The sequence below is a fragment of the Eublepharis macularius genome, chromosome 3 (assembly GCF_028583425.1).
Source record: "Eublepharis macularius isolate TG4126 chromosome 3, MPM_Emac_v1.0, whole genome shotgun sequence".
NCBI lineage: Eukaryota > Metazoa > Chordata > Lepidosauria > Squamata > Eublepharidae > Eublepharis > Eublepharis macularius.
The window spans coordinates 56335227-56357296 of NC_072792.1; the positions used below are offsets into that span (position 1 = coordinate 56335227).

At 45.5% G+C, this 22070-nt stretch overlaps 1 protein-coding gene across 1 annotated transcript in view; it reads right to left on the bottom strand.

Moving 5' to 3' along the window:
• OCA2 (OCA2 melanosomal transmembrane protein) overlaps positions 1-22070 on the bottom strand; it is a 279690-nt gene that overhangs the window by 65153 nt on the left and 192467 nt on the right. The window contains exons 19-20 of the mRNA XM_054974145.1: positions 7588-7647; positions 5101-5205 (exon numbers count right to left, since the gene is read on the bottom strand). Coding sequence (XP_054830120.1) covers positions 5101-5205; positions 7588-7647 — 165 coding nt within the window. The remainder of the gene's footprint in view (positions 1-5100; positions 5206-7587; positions 7648-22070) is intronic.

Here is a 22070-nt window from a genome sequence, read left to right on the forward strand (position 1 = left end):
TGAAGGCCCAACTTCTGCCAAGGAGACCTAAGTATAGCCCCCTGCCCTAAGCTGCCCCCCCTCCCAACTGCCACTCACCTAGTCAGCAAGGGAAAACAGAGAGGAAACAAGGGAAGGTGGGTCAGGATGGAGGCCAAGGACACAGACACATGCCCACATTCCCAGTTGATGACATTATTTTCAGTGCAACCCAGATGCAAAGAGTCACACCAGGACTGATTTTTAGTGAATAGGCCCTGTCATGACCCGTCACTTTTGGGTCACACCAGAAATGATGTGATTGGTCCAAAACATGGGCATGTATGCACAGAAGAGTAACCAAAGAGGCAGGAAAAAAATGAATTAAGTATAACAAAAAAAATACTACAAATAATCAAACCAGCGATATATATTTTAATTCAACAATTAAAAGTGTGTAAGTACAATTAAAACATCAACCATGTGGTTCAATATATAAGTACCACAGACTTGTATATATACTTAGTAAACTCACATATATTCTGGTACATTAGTACATTTTATCTTCATATGTACAGAACTAGAAACAGACACTTTTTTATGTTTTCAGTTATAATTAATTCGTTTTTTTTGTTCCAACCTCTTTGGTTATCCTTCTCCTGTAGGGCTGTGTTTTTTCTACACTTTTCTGTTGTCCTTACATGTGTGCACGCAAACCTATTACACACCCCTGGTCTCTTCACTCCTCCTCTGTTTTTACATTGGGGAGATCTAGCAACTATGAGAGTTGTCCATGAATGCATAACACTTCTTAAAATCAAAACGATATCGCTGATTTCCAAATTCAGAGTGACAGGTTTTTTTATCCAGAAAAGAAATGTTAGGGCAAGAATATTTTCAGTTATTATTCTCCATATTTTTATTCAAAATAAAGCTATACGATTAACTTCTTATATACATAACAGAACAACACAGGAATTCCAGGAAAAATGGAGAGATTTCTTTGACTTCGTAGCTGGAAGTTAAGAAATATTAAGAATAGTTAACATGGATATAGATCAGTTACAAAATTAAGGTTTTAAAAATGTTGAATATAAAACGTGATGTATATGATTAAATATAGAATGTTGAGTATAAAAGTTTGGGTATAAGTAATTGAGGAGAGGGAGAGGAGTAATACTATGAAATTTAGCTATGTCGTTATATATCTTGCTTGTATTTTTTTTCTGTAGCTTAAATCTATTAATCTGTATTCTGTTCAAGATCCTTTATGCACCTTCAAATGTCTCTTTTTCTCTTTTAAATAAAGTTATTTAAAAAAATTAAATAAAGCTGTATGTTCTTGCACTGAATTTAAAAGAACAATCTTGCACTTTTCATAATTGACTTTTTGTATCTCGGCTGCCATAGATACAGTGGACTTTATAGAGCAGGATTTTCCTACTTCCTTCTCCCACCACAAACCATTGAGGCCCTCTTCCACTTGTTCCTGGAGGCAGCATCAATGGAAGAGTGGGGGTCTGCAGTGAAAGAGAGGATTTGGTAGCAATCAGATGCGCTGTGGAATATTTGATAGTATATCTCTAACTGTGATTACTATTTGAATAGGTATAACCTCTGATCTCCTTGTTCTCATCTCCAATGCTTTACATTTTTATTTGAATCAATCTCTTATTCTAACCTCTTCTATAGTATAGGGGAGGGCAGACTTTGTTTCTGGGAGCTACTTTTTAAAAGCCTTGGGAGCCAGTAGTTACAAAATGGTGGCTCTGTGTCTGAAGCCAATAACAAAATGACAACTTGTACAAAAATTGCAAAATTCCAGAGCAGATCTGCAGTGCTCTGAAACCTTTTCTGGGCTATTATTTTTCCAAAGCAATTCACTGCTATTATCCCAAACTGTAACCCGCCTTACAGGGGAATATACTGGTACCTCTATGTTTTCCCTGGAAGAAGCAAATAGCAACTTTGATCCAGTGGGGAAAGTGTCAGTAGCTCACTCCTTTTCCATTCATATCATAGGTTCACATGTGCATATTAGGCTTGCCGGATTTCTGCTTATGGTGGGAACCATAAGCAGGAACCTGGCGAGCCAGGGGTGACCTGGCAGCCCTAGTGCATGTTAAGGAGGAAGAGGAGGAGAGGTGGATGAGTAAAGGTGCTGGTGCTGTCATTTTCCCATGCAGGACGTCAATCCTCCTTGGCACAAAAGAAAGAAGCTCCCACGAAAACTTTAAAGGAAACGACAAGAAAGGGATTAGTGCACCACTGGAGGAGGGCTGAGCTACTTTTAATTGCTTGCAGAGTGTATCATCACTCCTGAGTGGCCTTTTGCCCACTGCTGCTCTAGTAGATGTTGGCAGCTGGTCCATTATTGACATTGGTCAGAGGCAGTGCTTTTCTTATGGACTCTACAAATACTTTTTTAAAAAAATTAAACCAGCTATGCTGTATATAATAGAAATGAAAATTCTGTGGCCTTTTCACTAGGTGTTAGAGACTCATTGTCCAAATACTTATCACTTCAAGAGTTTCTCTGTTATCCATTTACCTCAGATTCAGTAAAGATCTTTAGCACTGCACTAGCACTGAGAGTAAAATTTCTGATCTCTAGTTCAAAGACCATAATTAAAAGTATTAAAGTCTGCAAAAACCACAATATAGTATAGGACAATGTTATCAAAAACCCATTCCTAGACTTGTGCTGATGGCATCTTGGCATCTTTTAAGAGTTAGTAATGTTGTGCTTTGGAGGAGGTGAGTCATGGATCTCCTTAATCAAGCTATGCAGTTCCAATCCATTATGCTGATGATCAGCCAACACTTCAGGATCCACTGATGGAACATCTGTATGTCTAGTAGCCACCACAATGCTTGCAACCCCAGGTGCCAGCTTCACTCTTCCAATGTGATCTTGTCAGTAAATGCAAGTTTTCCTGATTGCAAAATGGGATTACTGTCAAGTCACCAGGTGGGCTTGATCATTCTTATTGACCTTTCCTGAACATCTCCTACCAGCCAGCCTCAGGCAATGGTGAAGCTTGTTGACTAAACATATTCCTTAATCTGCCATTCTCGTTCCCCACTCCTTTGTGGAGAGAGAGGTTTTTTCACTCTAAAAGTAGAAAGTTCAGGGGCACAAATAATCCAAACACTTTGTCCAATTTGTGTGAAACTTGGGGATTCTTTAGTTGACAGGCAGAAGAAGCTTCACTGCAATTTTAGGGACATTTGGTTGAAAAACAACATAATCATTTAACCCCTTTGTACAATTTGCTTGAAACTGCGAGGTTCTTTGATGAACAGGCAGAAGAAGCTCCACTGTAATTTGATGATATTTGGTTGAAAAACAATGACTTCACCTCCTCTAAAATAATCACCTTCCTTGCTTTGTTAGAGCCAAGTTACAAGTAACAGTGTCCACAGGTCCATCCTGTCACCGCCATTTTAGAAGCATTTATAGATTTTTTAAAAATTGCCACAGGGGCCCAATCCGGAGCACGTGTGTGGCGTCGTAGTCCCAGGAGTTCATATTTCCCCTGCTCACACCTTTTCAGATGCTAAAAAAGCCCCCTGTTGCTATTTTGGTACCTGATTGGGGCCTCATATGCTTCTAAAATGGGGCATGCTTCTAAAATGGTGACTGCAGGCACAGGATAGACCTGTGGACATTGCCACTTTTAGTTTGGCTCTTTGAAAACCTCAAGAAGAAAAGATGGCAAATAAAGGCAGAAAGGTAAAAATTTGTCAGTCTCTGTAAGAGTAGGGAAATGAAATTAATGCAGACCCGAGAGGAGGGTATGCAGTGCCTGATCTGGAGCTCTCCAGCTAGGCTGCCATCATTTTAGAAATTAGTGGAGAGAGAAGTGCAGCAATATGGAGAAGGACTACTTCGGGGGGGGGGGGGTTATCTCTAAAATTGACCCCCTTCGTTCAATCTCCTTTAAACTTAGGGGTTTTTTTATATTAGAGGAAGAATTATGTTCTGTGCAAATTTAATGCCATTATCTTTATAAACAGCTTCCCTATTCACTTGAATAGTTTCCCCACTGAAAATAATGATTCTGCAGAAAACCCACATGGATTTGAATCCTAATTATAGCTGCTCTGCCAGCCAAACTTTTGGTAGTTTTGTTCTTCCACTCACTCAGAAGTTGCTAATTCCATTTTTCTTTTGGAAAACTGGGACATTCCGTAGCCATGAAGAAGCATCCCTCTGCTGCCTTATTTTTCACTATTTGCTCCAGACTTTGGGAGCTGTGGCTAAGTCCCTTGCTACTCTATCATTCTTCTCCAGGCATAAGCATCCCCTCCAGATCATTCTAGTGGCTCATCCTCATGACAGACTTTATGGGTACAGTTAGAGCTCACTCAGGGTCAATTTCTGGATCATTGTCCCTCAGTTAAATGGATCCAGCTCAGCAGACTGAGGATAGGTAAATCTCTCCTATTTCACTGGACCTGAACTTTTAATTTCTTTTCTCTCAAAACTCTCTCTCCTTTCCCCTTCTTTAAATCCCTCGCCTGCCTTGTGGCTGTTTCCTGGCACAGAAATCATGTTAAGCCAGCAGCTCAGCTTTCTCTTTCTCTTCTCCTCTTTAACTCTTCAGAAACATGTCATTCTGGACACAACCATATCATTATTCTTATACCTAAGTGCCTTTCAATTCCTGTAAATAAAATCTAAACCTTGTTTCAGAAAAGATCTGGTTGATTACTGTAACCTAACTGAGGCACTTTGAGCTTGCTTACCCACAATCCAGGCAAAGATACCTAAACCACACATTCTCCTCCCTGTAACTGGCAAGTGTGTCTGCTTAAATTCCCCCAAATTCGTTACAGTTCTGGATGAATGTCCTAAACCCAAGTTAGAGAGTTCACATGTGTCTAAGGATACTGAAAGGGAGCCCCAAGTAGTAACAACATTTTTCAAAGTAGCCAAGAAAAGAAAACTCTAAGGTTATATATAAATCACGAATTATGATAACTGTTCCTTTTGAGCAGAACAAACAAACTTCTTGATAACAAAGGAACTGTAGAAGATCTGAAAGAACACTGGGACCCTTAGGCAGCAAGTAGTGCACATATTCTGGCATTACACATTTTTTCATAACAGAGAGAAACAAAAGTACAGCGACTTACCATTGTAGCAGTGAATGGAATGTTGTCAATTAGAGATGATGCTAGAGCAGAGACCCAGAGTACTAAAATGATAGCAACTGTCAAGCGTTGGTCCTCAGGCACCACCTAGCATTAAAAACAAATAAATAAGAGTCCTCTCTGCCCCAGCAGTTATTCTTTTTGCATCTAAAATTATCATGTTGATGGCTAGTTCTTTTACTAGAGTAAAAACTGGGTGAACTCTCCATACTGCACTAACCCTGATATTTCAAATACTGAGGTAAAATCCATATGTGTAAAGAAAAAATAGCATAATAATTGTCTTTCAACAGAAATATTTAAAAAAGAAATAGCTGTTAGAAAAACTAACAGTTCAACTGATCCTAAATACATCAATGTTATACATAGCTACAATTAGATAACAGTATTATTAACTATGTATTTCTCCCTTACTTAAGTTATGACAACTGTATACCACCATTCCTTCACTACGCTCCAGACAGAAAACTTTATCCTCACAACAACACTGTAAAGATTTGGAATTTAGAAAGTGACTGGCCTAAGTGAACTTCGTGGCTAAATAACAACAAAAAACAACAACTGCATTTATATACCACTCTTCTAAACAGATTAGTACCCAGATTAGCGGTGAACAAAGTCAGTATTGTTATTTTCTCCACAATATAGCCTGGGAGCTGGGACTGAGAGGAGTAGCTTATCCAAAGCCATCTACTGAGCTCACGGCAGTAGTGGGATTTGAACCAGCAGTGTGCTGGTTCACAGCCCAACAACTTAACCACTATATACAATCACAGATGTGATTAATCCCAAATTTAATACCCTGATCACTGTACCACAATGGTCTGTTTATAAAATTAATATCTCTGAGAGATCATCTACTCTAATCTCAAATATGGCTCTTCCTCAGATCTAGTTTGCATGCAAAACAATTTTCTTAAGGCAAATTTTACATAGTGAATTGACAAACTATCATCATTGAACACTGAATTAAAGGCCCCCAACCTTTAAAATCTGTATCTATATGACCTCCCTTCTAAGTTAAATCATAGACATTTCCATCTCCCTAAAATGAACTCTCATAATCTGCTGATCTTACTGTATGCAGATGATACTGTTTTATTATTTTGCATGAGAGTTGGGTTAAATTGCATTCTTTGAATTATGGAGAATTTTTGTCAGGATAACCAGCTAGTTATTAATTATGGCAAATAATTTGGATTTGTTGAGGAGACTAGACCGGGAGGCTATTAATTTAGATGCTAGGAGACACTGTTCTCCCTAATCTGGGGGCTACTCAGCCCTTCTCTCTCCTATTCTACTGCGTTATTTAACCTTTTTAACAGTCCCAATTTTTGTCAACTTTTATTCTTGGCTACAGTAAACTCAAGTCTTTACCGCTCACAGAATTGTTGGGCCACTGCAAGGATATTAGTTGTCCCCAGAGACTCTGCCCTTGTGGTAAGAGATATAATTGAATCTTTACCACATTTTGTATTTAGTTGTAACTGTATTCATCTATAAGAGCCAAATTATACTGAGCAACTTTCCTTATTGTTCATATGATTTCTATTTGTTATATTGCTTGGCTGGTAAAGATAGACATATTAGTTTGTTTGTAGCAAAGTTTATATTTTGTGTCCTTAGAATAAGTCAGGTACATGTTAAAAATATCTCTGGGATTAATTGTTAGTGGGCTGCTTATTTGTTTCTCCAAGGAGCCTTGGGGCATGTAGGCATTCTAATTTTGGATCAGGAATATAGTGAATCTCCACACTATTCAATATCCTTGCCTCTAATTATGAAAGTTTCTAGCAAAAAATGGAATTAGACAAGTGAAAAAACAGTTATCTTTTAATGGGAATCTATAGTACACACTGAAATCATTGTACGTACTGTGGCTACAGTCCTAAGGACCATTATCTAGGAGTAAGCCACATTGTTTAAAGCGGGAACTCTGAGTAATCGTGCATAGGATTATTACATAGTATATGTTGTTAAGACCCTAAATGCATTATTTAGCAATATTATAGCACCATACTGTTGCACTGAACAGCAAGAGCTGTGAACTGGATGCTGTTGATTCAAATCTAAGCTAAAACTTAAGTTCATTAAGCAAGTCACCCCAGATCTGGAGAGTTAACAAATAAATCATGTTAACTGATCTGAACACTGGAATAACATGGCATTCTTTATCCCTGACTGTTTTCCCCGGGTACATGGATGAGTATATAGTCGTCATCCTAGTGCAAAAGCCAGGGAAAATATCCAAGACGTAGTATGTGATGAAAAGTAATGGGTATCAGTCTGGCAACAAGATCAGTAATGAAGAGGGAAAATCTCATGTTTTGATTCCTGGAACCACATATTTATTGCTTACTCTAAGCTCAGACAACAATGTAGCATGTAAAGAAGAGCAAACTTTGCTTTTCATATCCATTTTTAAATACAACATATGAGAAAGTGATGAAATTTCATTATAAAACATACCTTTATTAACAATGCAGTCTGTTCTCCTATATATTCTATTAAGTGAAGGTGAGCCAAAGCCTAAAAAAGTGTAGTTAAAATAAGTAAAATATATCAAATGCATATTTAAAATGCTTAAGCAAAAATATTCCCTTTGAACATCGTTTTATTGTCATCTTGACCCCTAAAAAGTATTCCAGGCAATATCTTTTTTTCCCCAGCTTTTATTAGGAATCTTATTAAGAGAAATTGGTTCACTGGCTGGTATAAATTTACATATTTCAGCTGTGAAAATAACCCTGACACATTCACATTACTTTACAGGGGGCTTCTTCTTTCCATTGTCATTTATCCAAAGATGGCAACAGTTCACTTAAAAAAAAAAACAACCTCAGAGCTAAGGAGCCACAGAGTACTAAGCAAGATCTTCAGCTAGATTCACTCAAAAAAGACCCTGTCTTCATATATCTCTTTTGTCTCCCACAACTAGTAACAGTTGACAACTTCATGCATCTGAATCAGGGCATCTAAATCAGGGCCAATTTCCCAGTGGGAGCCCCCCTGGAAAGGAAGCTGTTGATCTGGCAAAGTAGCTGAGCCCTATCAGGACCTGATAATTGCCTGAGCTCCTCCTCTCAAACAGAGTTGAAGAGAACTCAAACCCTTACTGCTGATTGCAAATTGTAACTTTGCCTTATTGACTGGGGACCTCTACCCCCACTCCCACCCATGTCCAGCTTTTATTAACATCTTCTTTGGAAAAGTTTGTGGGGGTTCCTCAAAATATATGTCGTAGGCTGAAGGGTTATAAGATCTTGAGGAACACATTTCTGGCTTACAGCCAGACTATGAGGAACTGCTAAAACAAAGAGTCTGTTGGACTAGGGCATAATATGACACATTTGTTGGGGAAAGTAAACATATATGAGTCGAAGAGCCCCTGAATAGTAATTATAACATAAGTCATTTCACAATGGTAACAGTCTAAGCAAAACATACAATTCACAGGTAATAGTGAGCAGGGCAGTCAACTGAAACTTCTGAACAGCACTGCTTTTCTAGGAATAGATGTATTGTTCCAAATCATGGCTTGAAATCTAATCAGGAAAAAGTAAGGGGAGGTAACTATAGCTTGCCCTATTTACATATAAACTTTCAGTTTAACCTATGTTCTTTTTTGTTTTTCCCCATTCTCAGCTAAATAACATAAATTTTTCCAGGAGTCCACAGAACAAGGATTTCACGGCAACAGCATATACCATGGAGATCATTCTAATGCCATTCTAATGTCATCTCTCCAGCATCGATGAAGCTATTTCAGATGACCCTACTTTTGTAGCTCAGCAATTCTGTCAAAGCCTTAGCTCAAAAATTCTACTTATATAAGGTAACTAGTGATCCAAAGTCAAAAATTTGGCTGCCTTTTCTAAAATAGTACTTAATTCTTCTCATAGTACACACATACAATATCTTTTTACTTTAGGCCTTTACTTGTGTGAAATTTTCCCCCTCTAAAAGCATTCTATTATTGATCCTTCTTCCACCTGAGGCAGGATATTCTTGATTATTCAGTAACATTTCACAAGCTCAAACAATTTCGGTTAGAGATGAAAAGGCCAGTTTTAGCAAGTTAATGTTTATGTGGTAGCCACGTATAACCAGTGTTTGGTTTTAGATCACGCTTGGAGAAATCAGATATGATGCTAGGAGTAGACATGGGCATGATTCAAAAAATAATCCCGATATAGCTGATCGTGATTCCGCGGCGGCGCCGAACCCTGGTTCCCAAACCTCACCGATCAAGTTCCGTTTCCAATGCAGAATCGGAAATCGGGAAGGCTGACGCAGGAGGCCACTGGTGACGGTGGCCACTGGGCCCGGCAGGCCCGGGGAGGCAGCGGCGAGCCGCCTCCCCTGTGGGGGTGGGGGGTCTGGCCGCTCGCTGGCAGCACCCCCCATGTGCTCGGCCGCCAGGCCGAAGGGGAGCGGGGCGTATTCCCCGCCAAGGAAGGGAGGTGGGTGACAACGGTGGCAGCCGGGACTGGCAGGCCCAGGGAGGCGGCGGCGAGCTGCCTCCCCTGCGGGGGCGGGGGGGACTGGCCGCTCACCGGCGACACCCCCCATGTGCCCGGCCGCCGAGCCGAAGTGGAGCGGGGCATATTCCCCGCCAAGGAAGGGAGGTGGGTGAGAACGGCGGCCACTGGGCTCGGCAGTCCAGGGGAGGTGGCGCCAAGCTGCCCCCCTCAGGGGGCATTGGGGTCTGGCCCCACGGGAGTGGGCTGGTACTGTCACTGGGGGGGAGTTGACATTTTTCCGGTGGGCGGCCAAAGGGAGCGGGCAGGTATTCCCCACCAGCAAGGGAAGAAGGTGTGTGCTGTTGGCGTCCGCCGGGCCCGGCAGCGATGAGCCGTCTCCCCTCAGGGGGCGGGGGGTCTTGCCCCGCGGGAGCAGGCCGGGGGAGAGTTGACATTTGCCCAGGGGGGTGGCCTGATTCCCCCGCTCTCGGGTGACAGCAACATTACCTCCAGCTTACTTTGCGTGAACTCAGCGGCAGCTGACCTCACTCACCTTCCTGCCTCGCCAGAAAGGGGCAGGTCATGTCACCATGTCATTGGGAGGATACGAGGGACTGGATATGTCATCGGGAGGAGGGTACTGGGGACAGGCGTTGTTGTCATGAGGGTTGGGGGGAGATTTCCCCCATTCCCGACAGGCCAAATTAGAACGTGCTGGTATTCTTGCGGGGGGGCACATTATCCCGTGGGCGGCCTGCTCCCCCAGCTACCAGGTGACCGCACCTGAAGTTCCAGCTTAGCGTGCTTACAGTGGCAGCTGACCTCACCCACCTTTCTTCCTTGCCAGAAAGGGACAGGGCGTGTCATCATTGGGAGGACACGAGGGACTGGACGTGTTGTCAGGAGGAGGGGGAGGATGGTAGAAGTCCCACAGCTGCTTAGTATCCTCAATTGAGGGTCCCACCACCAAGGAACATTTCGGCGGCGACTGCCAACCTCACCCACCTTCCTGCCTCACCAGAAAGTATGGCATGGACAACAATTGTGCCTTAGACTGTTTTTTCAACACAAAAATTATAATGGAAGTAGTTGACTTTATAAAGAATAAAAGGGGGGAACTTTGAAGGTTCGAGGGATGGGGTTTGTCGTCAGGAGGAGCATGCCAGGGACAGGACATGTCAGCATGAGGAGGATACGAGGGACACTACGTGTCATCATGAGGAGGGGGAGGAGGGGGAAGTCCCACATCTTCTGAGTGTCCACGGCTAAGGAAGCCTCTTTAGGCGACACACGTTGGCAGCTGACCTCACCCACTTTCCTGCCTCACCAGAAAAGGATGGAAGGAACGGGACATATCATGAGGAGGATACGAGGGACACTATGTGTCATCATGAGGAGGGGGAGGAGGGGGAAGTCCCACAGCTACTGAGTGTCGTCCTTTCCTTAGGCGGGGGTCCCACCATGGAACAGTGCAGCGGCAGCAGCCAGCAGCTCACACCTTCCTGCCTCGCCCAAAAGGATTGTAGGGACATGACATGTCATCATGAGGGGGGCAGGGGGAGGGGGAAGGTCCCCCAGCAACTGCATGTCCTGGTCTGAGGCTCCCACCGAGAAGCATCGTGACGGCCAACAGCACCCACCTTCCTTCCTTGCCAGAAATGATGGGAGAGATATGATGTGTCATCATGGGGGAGCAGGGGGAGGGGGAAGGTCCCCCAGCAACTGTGTGTCCTCGGCTGAGGCTCCCACCGAGAACCAGTCTGTGAAGTTCGCCAGCAGCACCCACCTTCCTGCCTCGCCAGAAAAGGATTGTTGGGACACGACGTGTCATCGGGGGGGGCAGGGGCGGGAAGATCCCCCACAACTGACGGGCCAAAGTCCAGCACGAAGTTAAGCCTTGTTGGGGGGGGAGGCGACATTGACCCCACGGCAGCCCGATCCTCCAGCTACCGGGTGTCCTCAGGCTCCAGCTTCGGAGCTGGTCGACGGCTGCCAACAGCACACACCTTCCTGCGTCGGCAGAAAGGACCAGAGTTGCAGGACACATCCCCACCCAACTGAAAGAGGTCCCGTTGGGGAGCCTCCAAATGGTCAACCAAATGTATCCTCACACAATCCAGTCGGCTGCTGTAAAACCAAAGAGAGAGCAGCACAATATCCGAAAGCAGCCGACTGCACCCACACACCTTCCTGCCTCACCGGAAAGGTCCGCTCACAGTTGCAGCACGACACATTCCCACAAAGCTGAAAGAGGTCCTGTCAGCCCCATTGACAGGGGAGCCGCCACGTCGACAACCAACTCCACCCCTATATGGTACAATCTGCTGCTCGATCACACAACCAAGCTGTGTATGTGACCAAGGAGGGAGCAGTCACAAGAGAGTCCCTCGTGAAGCGGGGGGCAGACCGGATCCGCCGTCCTGCCTGTGCGGAATGTGGGTGATGGGCAGGACAGGAGACATCGGCTGGATGGATCAGCGTGTTTCCTGAGAGGGGGGGCCAAACATGACAGCAGCATCAGCAACAGAACTCAACTCCCTTCCTGCCTTCGCGGGGCAGACATGATGAGTCAGGGGACCCATTCCCCCCTGTCCAGAGGGGACAGCAGATGCCCATGCAAAGGGGGAGACAACGCACAGTCTCACTCTCACATCAGCAACCTCTCCGGAGACGTCTCTCTTGCCCCAAAGCAGCAGCGGCAGACCTCAACCATCCTTGGCAGAAAGGACGGGTAGGGAAGGACATGAGAGGTTGCGGCTTGGGGGACCACGTTGGAGCCATCTGTGCAGATCCAGAGAGGAGGGAACGGGAACTAGTCTGGGAGAGGAGGACAAAACAACATCCATGGAAGCCACCATGAGAACTGAGGCAGGCTCGAGCCCGCTGTGGACGAGCTGGGCTGGCCACTACTGGAACTCATTGACCAGAAATGAGCCGGTGATGAATGCAGAAGGAATACTGAGCAGAAGGCTTCTGCAAATGTATGTCTAGGAAATAATACCCGGAAACAGGTCACTTTGACTATTGGCAAAGGAAATACTGCATGAGATATTCTTATATAAGATTTTAAATTGCTGTTTTTTCCAGTCACATTGCTGCTTCGCTGATGATGACCCCAAAACAGGAAGAAGAAAGAGAAACCTGAAGACTACCGAGGTATCGTTGTTGCTGTCCTAAAACAGCAGCAGTGTCTCATACTATCACAAGCCTAGGGTAGCTCAGAGCCAGAGGCGAGCCCGGGGAGGTCCAGGTCGACAGTAGGGTGGCCCAGTTGGTTGAGGGAGAGAGAGGGAATAGACTAGAGCCTTGGCCCACCCACCACCACCGCCACTCCCCCAGACCAGAGTGACCAGGCACTACTAAAGTGTGTAATACTGTGTGAGCCCTCAGCCGAGGAGGTGCCCACTGAGCTTGGCCCCAGAGCTAGACGGCAGCCCTGGAAGCAGAGAGAGAAAGAGGGAAGGAAGAGACTAGAGCCTTGGCCCACCCACCCACCCCACCAACACTCCCCCAGACCAGAGTGACCAGGCACTAGACTGTGTAATACTGCTTGAACCCTCAGCCAAGGAAGTACCCACTGAGCTTAGCCCCAGCAGCCCTGGAAGCAGAGAGAGAAAGAGAGAGGGAATAGAGCCTAAGCCCACCACCACCACTCCCCCAGACCAGAGTGACCAGGCACTAAAGTATGTAATAATGTGAGCCCTCAGCCAAGGAGGTGCCCACTGAGCTTGGCCCCAGAGCTAGACGGCAGCCCTGGAAGCAGAGAGAGAGAATAGGAATAGAGCCCAACCCCAGCTGCAACACTCCCCCCCAGACGTGAGCCCTCAGCCGAGGTGCCCACCGAGCTTGGCCCCAGAGCTAGGCAGCAGCCCTGGAACCAGAGGAGATAGCTCCCTATTCCCTAATTCCCTATCCGCAGAAGCCCAAAGCTAAAGCTCCCTCTCTCTCTCTTGCGCTTTCTCTCTCCAAAAGCGGCAAGTGAGAGCTCGCCTCTGTCCCACTCCACCCGCGAGCGGAAAGTGAAACTTTGTTGCGCAGCACATGGCTATTTATAAAGCCTGGGTCTGCTACGCAGGAGGGCTGTGTTTGGCCGTAAGAGCTGCCTCTCAGGCTTTGCAGGGATGAGATTCGAGTGCCCATGGCTACAGAAGAACACCCCCTTCCCCCGCCCTCCCCTCTCTTCTCCCAAATGGACGAGACGGGCACGCGCTTTTTCTGGCTGCTCCGTGGTTGGAAGGAAGCCCTGCTGATCAAGGAAAGCTGGGCTTCCATTCGCGTTTCCAGGGCGACAGAAGGAGGGCAAACAGCTCCGGCATTCCCCAGGCTCCGTTTCCACGGGGCTCTGTTCCCTCGGGAACAGATGGCTGGTGCCAAACTGTCTGCAGACTGCAATCCCGAACGTAAACCAATCGATCCGATCAAGACCCGATAGAGCGCCCCACCCGACCGCTGAACCAGGAGCCGTGGACGGAACCGATCAGCCCGGTCCCGATGGCGCAAACGCCAAAATCGGGGCAATTTTCAGACCGTAATTCCTATCGTGCTCATGTCTAGCTAGGAGCTCTATGTATGGAGTTCTCTCCATTCTTTTATTTATTTATTTTTAAATAGCTGGCTCATGGGAACCTGATTTGGATTGGGACCAAGCTGTGGAGGGATCTGGCAATGGAATCCTAAGTAGAGTTACACCATTCATACAGTGAAATCCTAAACAGAGTCACTCCAGTCAAGACAAGACAGAACCTTTATTGGCATAACCGTTAACAATGTCGAAAACAGGCAGAGCCCATTAATTGTTAAACATTCTAAACACACTTCTCCTCTTGTATACACGGTAAAGGAAGTTTGCCACCATTTCAGTGACTTCAACCTTGGTTGAGGCTAAAAAACTCACTATCTTACTCTCAACAGATTTGCCCTCCAGTGATTGCAGTAGGTAATCCAAATAAAATGCACGTACATCATCATAAAATCTACACGATAAAAGTACATGGGCTGTATCCTCGATTTCCAACATCCCACAGGGGCATAACCTTTCTCCAAGTGGGATTTTTTTGAATCTCCCAAATAGTACACAGCAGAAGGGAGCACATTAAAACGGGCCAACATAAATGCCCTTCAAATACAGGGATCGATTAAACAGGAAAAATACTCTGCCGGCGCATCACTAAATGGAATCCCCCATTGAACAGGAGAGCAATGTCCCGAAGCGAGGCTTCTAAGGTCTTGCATCTCCATGTCAATTAGCCTCTGTTTAATCCTAACAAAAGCATTCTTCTCAGATAAAAGGTACAGATCTTCTAAGTCACTCCAGTCTAAGTCAATTGATTTCAATGGGCTTAAACTGGAGTAACTCTGCTTAGGAATTCATTGTAAGTCCATTGATTTTAATAGACTTAGAAGGTGTAACTTTTTGCTAGGGTTGAACTGTAAGTCTCCCTGCATGCTATTTTCATGTCCTAAAATGTTCCTTGCTGTGCTACTATTTGCCTTCTGGGACAAAAACACAAGTCAAGCAGCTAGTTTTGTACCCAAGACTTTCAGTGGGAACTAGCAAGAACCTCCTTGCCCTCTGTTGAACTGTCACAGTGACTTGTTTCATATTTTATGTGGCAGTCTAGGACCGCAGGTGTTTATCTCCAAACATTCAAGGATGGATGGGCGTTGCCTGATTCCAAGGCACCAAGTTTTAGGAGCTGCTTTGTGTGTTCACTGCTGCAAATATCAGTTGAATACTAATGGACCAGTCTGTTGCCCACATTGAGGATTTGCCCAGCGTAGCCTCATAAATAAATTCTCTAAGATTACATTTATTGGTACATGCTCCAACCCCAGCTATCCTTTTGTATCTATTAACTACTCCAACAAGTGACTGAAAGAGCATAGAAAACAAAAAACATTGTGCGAGCAGTGATATAAAAGACAAAAGGAATATACAACACAGGCGCCTCTGACAGAACAGTCATCTTAAAATAACCTTAATTCCCAATAGCTCTAACCTATTGATATTTCTTTCTCTGTTTCCCCCATTAAATCAGGATGGTGAATACTCAACACAGCATAACTTTAAAAACACCGTCACAACTGAGAGACATAAGCAATCAGGCCTGTGCAACACAGCCCGAGAAAAACAACTCAACTGGAAGGTGACTCAGGTCATTTTAGGGATGTTACCTCATGCTATCACTCCAAGAATGCTGGTGGCCTGACTCTGATGACTGTATTTCACATCACAGACAAGATTAACGCAGAGACTCCATTGCTGCCTCATTGCTGCCACATTCCTTCCAATTACCCTTCTCATTTTATTTCCTCTGCTTTCTCCCATTCACCTTCCCTCAAAGCATCAAAGGAAATGTAATCAAACCACCAAATTCTGGAAAGGAAAATTCCCAACAATAACCAAACAAATTAATAGTTTGGAAATAATACAGCTATATTCACATTGGCATAGAATCAAAGAGTTGGAAGGGGCCATACAGACCATCTAGTCCAACCCCCTGCCTAGTGCAGGATCAGCCTAAAGCATCTCTGACAAGTATTCATCCAGCCTCTTCTTGAAAACTGCCAGTGAGGGGGAGCTCACCACCTCCCTAGGCAGCTGATTCCACTTTTGAACTACTCTGACCGTGAAAAAGTTTTTCCTAATATACAGCCGGTACCTTTGTGCATGTAATTTAAGCCCTTTGCTTCGTGTCCTACCCACTGCTGCCAACTGGAACAGCTCCTTGCCCTCCTCCAAATGACAGCCTTTCAAATATTTAAAGAGAGCAATCATGTCCCCCCTCAACCTCCTCTTCTCCAAACTAAACATTCCCAAGGCCCTTAGCCTTTCATCGTAGGGCTCCAGACCCCTGATCATCCTCGTCACTCTCCTCTGCACCCTCTCGATTTTGGCCACATCCTTTTTGAAGTGAGGCCTCCAGAACTGCACACAATACTCCAGGTGTGGCCTGACCAAGGCAGTATAGAGAGGGGCTATGACCTCCTGCGATTTCGACGCTATGGCCCCTTTGATACAACCCAAGATTGAATTAGCCTTTTTTGCCACCGCATCACACTGACTGCTCATATTTAGTTTACAGTCCACTCTTACCCCAAGATCCCTTTCACATGTACTACTGCCCAGAAGAGTATCCCCCATCCAGTATTTGTGCATCCCATTTTTGAGGCCCAAATGTAATACCATGCACTTGTCTTTTTTGAATTGCATCCTATTCACAGCTGCCCACTTCTCCAGAGTATTCAGGTCTTGTTGAATTTTAATTCTATCTTCTTGGGTGTTTGCTACTCCTCCCAATTTGGTATCCTCAGCAAATTTAATGAGCAGCCCTTCCACTCCTTCATCCAGATCATTGATAAAAATATTGAAAACCGAGCCCTGCGGCACCCCACTGGACACCTCCCTCCAATCTGATGAAATGCCATTGACCACCACTCTTTGAGTGCGGTCCTCTAACCAGTTCCCTATCCACCGAACTGTCCTATGGTCCACTCCACAGTCTTCCAGTTTGCCCATCAGAATGTCATGGGGGACCTTATCAAAAGCTTTACTGAAATCCAGATAAATCACGTCAACAGAGTTCCCCCGATCTGGTAAGCTGGTCACTCAATCAAAGAAGGAAACCAGGTTGGTCTGGCAAGATCTGTTAGGAACAAAACCATGTTGACTTCCCTGGATCACTGAGTGGTCCTTCAGATGCTTACAGATTGATCCCTTTAAAATCTGTTCTAATATCTTCCCAGCAACAGAAGTCAGACTGACCGGCCTATAGTTTCCCGGGTCATCCTTCTTCCCTTTCTTAAAGATTGGGATAACATTTGCTCTTCTCCAATCTTGTGGCACATTCCCAGTCCTCCAGGAGGCCTTGAAGATAATGGACAGGGGCTCTGCAAGTTCTCTAGAAAGTTCTTTCAGCACTCTTGGGTGCACCCCATCTGGCCCAGGGGATTTGTATTCATCCAATGCAGCCAGATGCCTCTCCACAACCTCTCTGTCAATGTCAATTAGCCACTCAGGTGTCCTGCCACATTTTCTACTATCTCTAGATGTGCCTGAGTTCTTCAGGGAGAAAACAGAGGCAAAAAGGTCATTAAGCCTGTCTGCTTTTTCTCTGTCCTGCATCAGAGTTTCTCCATCTACACCCAACAGCGGTCCAATTGCCTCTTTTACCTTGTGTTTGCTTCTCACATATCTGTAGAAGTTTTTCTTATTGTAGTGAGCCCTCCTGGCCAGACCCAGCTCATACTGAGCTTTGGCCTCTCTGATGGCTGATCTGCAGTGCCTAGTAACCCTCATATACTCCTTTTAAGAGGTCTGTCCTTCTCTCCATTTCCTGAACATTTCCTTTTTCTCTCTTAGCTTATTCTGGAGCTCTCTGTACATCCACATCGGTTTCTTGGAGCCCTTACCATGTTTCCATCTTGCTGGGATAGTGAGGGCTTGAGCTTGCAAAAGCTCGTGTTTGAGAAGGGCCCACCCTTCACTCACTCCTTTCCCTTCCAGCACACTCCCCCACGGAATGACTCTCATCAAGCCTCTGAGTTCATCGAAGTTGGCCCTACGAAAATCTAACCTATGAGTCTGGCTACAAACTTCCTTGGCTCCCCACAGCAACTGGAATTCAAGGAGGACATGGTCACTTCCCCCTAAGGTCCCCACCACCTTCATCTCATCTACCAATTCTTCCCTGTTGGTTAATATCAAGTCTAGTATGGCCGAGCCCCTTGTAGCTTCCTCCACCTTTTGAAAAAGGAAGTTATCGGCCAGGCAGGTCAGGAAATTGCGTGATTCATGATGCTTTGCTGAGCCTGTCTCCCAGCACACATCAGGGAAGTTGAAGTCACCCATAATTACAAGGTTCTGATGTCTGGATACTCTACCAATCTGTTCAAAGAGGGCAGCATCCATTTCTTCTCGCTGGTCAGGTAGTCTGTAGCAGACTCCAACAATAATACCCTTTGTCCTTCCTCCCCTTATTTCTACCCATATGCTTTCCACCAGGCTGTCCGCCCCATTCTCCATAACTTCTTGATAATCAAGCCCTCTCCTCACATACAACGCTACTCCACCTCCTCTTCTACCCTTCCGGTTTTTCTTGAACAACTCATACCCATCCACCAGCACATTCCAGTCATGGGAATCATCCCACCAAGTAATTCCTACTGTATCGTAGCCCTCTGTTTGCAATAGAAGCGCAAGCTCTTCTTTCTTATTGCCCATAGTTTGGGCATTGGTATATAGACACTTGTAGCCTTGTACCTTTGTTTGACCTTTCCTACCCAGGTGAGTCCCCACTGTTTTCACTTCGTCATTGAAATCGCCATGTCGATCGTCCCCTTCCCCTTGTGGCATCAGTTTAAAGCTCTCTTGATGAAGTTCTCCAGGTTCGTTCGAAATGTTTTCTTCCCTGCCCTTGAGAGGTGAAGCCCATCATGTGCTAGAAGGCCTTCTCTAAGAAAACCTATCCCATGGTTCCAGAACCCAAAGCAGTCCTGCCGGCACCACCAACTCAGCCAACGATTCACCTCAAGTATGGTCCACTCCCGGCGTGTTCCTCTTCCTGTGACTGGAAGGATAGAAGAGAATACCACCTGAGCCCCCAATGTCTTCAACTGCCTTCCAAGAGCTTCATAATCCTCTTTAATTCTTGCAACAGTATTCGCAGCCGTGTCGTTCGTTCCCACATGAATCAGCACAAATGGGTACTTATCAGCAGGCTTGATGAGTTTCGGCAGCCGGTCGGTAATGTCCTGAATTCTGGCCCCCGGCAAGCAACACATCTCTTGGAATAGGGGATCTGGCCCAGAGACATGGCGTTCCATACCCCTGAGCAAAGAGTCCCCGATGACTACCACCTTCCGTTTTTTTCCACTTCCATGTGGCCTCATGTCTTCTGCACATCCTCTTCCAGCACTTTGCGGTTCTCCTTCCACTCTCATCTCCGTCACCATCTCTAGCACTTCAAAACGATTCTTGAGCTCAAGTGGACCAGAGCATCTTCTTTGTTGACTTCTTCGGGTTTGTACTGTAGATCTGAGAGGAGGCTCAGAAGGGAGATCGACTCTTTCTTCTCCTTGACTTTCCTCTTCTTGGCTGTGCAGAGCCCCCAGGCTGTTGTCAATAAAATCCTCTCCCTCCTTGATCTCCTGAAGGGTGGTGATCCTGTCCTCCAGGCTCTGAGCCTTTTCTTCCAAACCTCTGACCAGCTTACACTTCTGGCAAGTGAACTCTGTCTTCTCTTCTGGGAGGAAAACAAACATGGCACACTCCATGCAGGTGACTACGAAGGGGGCTTCAGTAGACATGATTGCCTTCCAGATATATACCTAGAGTACCAGCAGAACCAGTATACCAGCAGAGTTTCAGGTCCCCCGGCAGATCCCCAGGCCAAGAGCCCCAGGCCAAGAGCCCTTTAGCTCTCACCCTTTGGCTCGCGCCAAAGGCTCATGCCTCTGGCAAGGAGGAGCCTTTTGTTTCAAAAGGTCACTCCCTGCCTAGCCCAGCAGGGCCTCAGGACACTAGGGGGCGGGGCTTGTAACCAAGAGCAACAGCAAACAGCAGCAAACAACAGCAATTCACTCAGCCCCCAACAGCCCCACACAGAAGTTAACCAGAACCACTCTCTAGCAAGCTACACAGAACCCACTCACCCTCAGCTTCTCACACAGTAGCTAGGAAAGGCAAAGAGCAAAAGGCAGAAAGACAACAACCCCTTACCTTCTAGCAGCAGCTCTCCACCATGTGCTCTTGCCTCAGCCCAGGTGCTTCTGCTCTGCCTCTGGCGAGGAGGAGCCTTTTGTTTCAAAAGGTCACTCCCTGCCTAGCCCAGCAGGGCCCCAGGACACTAGGGGGCAGGGCTTGTAACATTTTACTGCTAGAACTGCTGCTGGATGTGCTTCTGCTATAGTACTTGTCCCCAACCAGGAGTAGGCAATATAGACATATAGTATTTTAGTGCTTGCATAAATTAATGCTGTTTCAAAAGGTAAGATCAAATTAATTCTACAGTATAAGACACCCACAAATTAAAATGTTTCTCAAACACACATACTAATTAGAGGTGGGCAAGAACCAGGAAAAAAACGAACCATGCGGTCCGTGGTTCATCAAGTTTCACAAACCATGAACCAAGAACTTTCACAAACTTGCCTCAGTTTCCAAACTGGTTTGTGGTTCGTGGTTTGTTGGGTTTAAATGCCCCCTTCCATACTGCTGCAAAGCAGTACGGAAAGGGGCATTTCACCCCACCGGCTTGGATCAGCTGTTTGTCGGGGAGATCCCTGACAAGCAACTGATTCAGGGTTTAAATGCCCCTTTCCCTGCTGCTGTGTGCCAGCTGTTCTGCTTCCCATGTTTGCAGGAGTTTGCTTATTCCCTGCTGGCTTTAAAAGCAGGAAAGGGCTAAATGGCTGGTTTTCCCTTCCTTCCCTGGGGTATACACACACTCTCTCTTTTTTTTTAAAGGCAAGAAAGTGTTGCAACGTTGTAACATGGCAACATTGTAACATTACTGCACTTTCCTCCTGGCTTTAAACACCAAGAAAGAATTAAATAGCTGTTTTTCCCTCCCTCCCAGGCATGTTTTGGGCTTTGCCAAAGGGAATAAAAACCAAGTGTTTCACACAGCCCTTTGAAAATAAAGTGGCGGGGATCTCCCCGACAAGCAGCTGATCCAAACCCATCTCCGGTTGCCTAGGAAACTGATTTATCGGTGCCAGGCTGTCTGCAGTGACCAACCGAAAATGAACCAAATGAACCAGCCTAAAGTTCGTCCTGGTTCGTCAGAAATGGGCGCTGATAAACTACTGCCCAGTTTGTGACAAACTTTGGTTCGTATTTCAGTCCGTGCCCATCTCTAATACTAATTTCATATCTTAAACCTGCATAAACCTCAGGATGGAACAAGACCTTAACAAGGAGCCCTTTTGCACTCAAGTTTAAAAGCTATGGATCTGAGAAGTCAGCCCTATAGCCTTCGCACCGGCTTGGAACTGCCCCTTTTTACACTCTCTGCTCCTGATTCGGTCACATGTTCTCTGCTGCATTTTATATTCACTTGTTCTACTGCGAGCTTTGTGAGCTACTGAATACACGCCACTTTTTTTAAGTTTGAGCATGCATGGTAAGACTAAGAATCTCCACTCTCTCTGTGCTGCCATTTCGAACCCTAACTGTTGAAAGTTTGAGTCTTTTTACATAGAAGACAGCACAAGAGCAGCTGCACTGAAATTAACACCAATCCTTCCCCCCCCACACACACACACTGCCTACTATTCACGGAATGATCTTCCTTCTCCCCCCTTGCCTTTTTTACTGTTCTCTGCAACCAGAGAAGAACAATAAAAGAAAGCTGGTTCTACACAGGGAAGGCTGCAGGATGGAAACAGGGGTGTGGGGGGGGGGAGAGAACCAGTCCATTTAGCCAGGTCCCAACTGAATGTTTTAAAGAAAATAATCTTCTTAGGTATGTGTTGGGGAAAGATTCC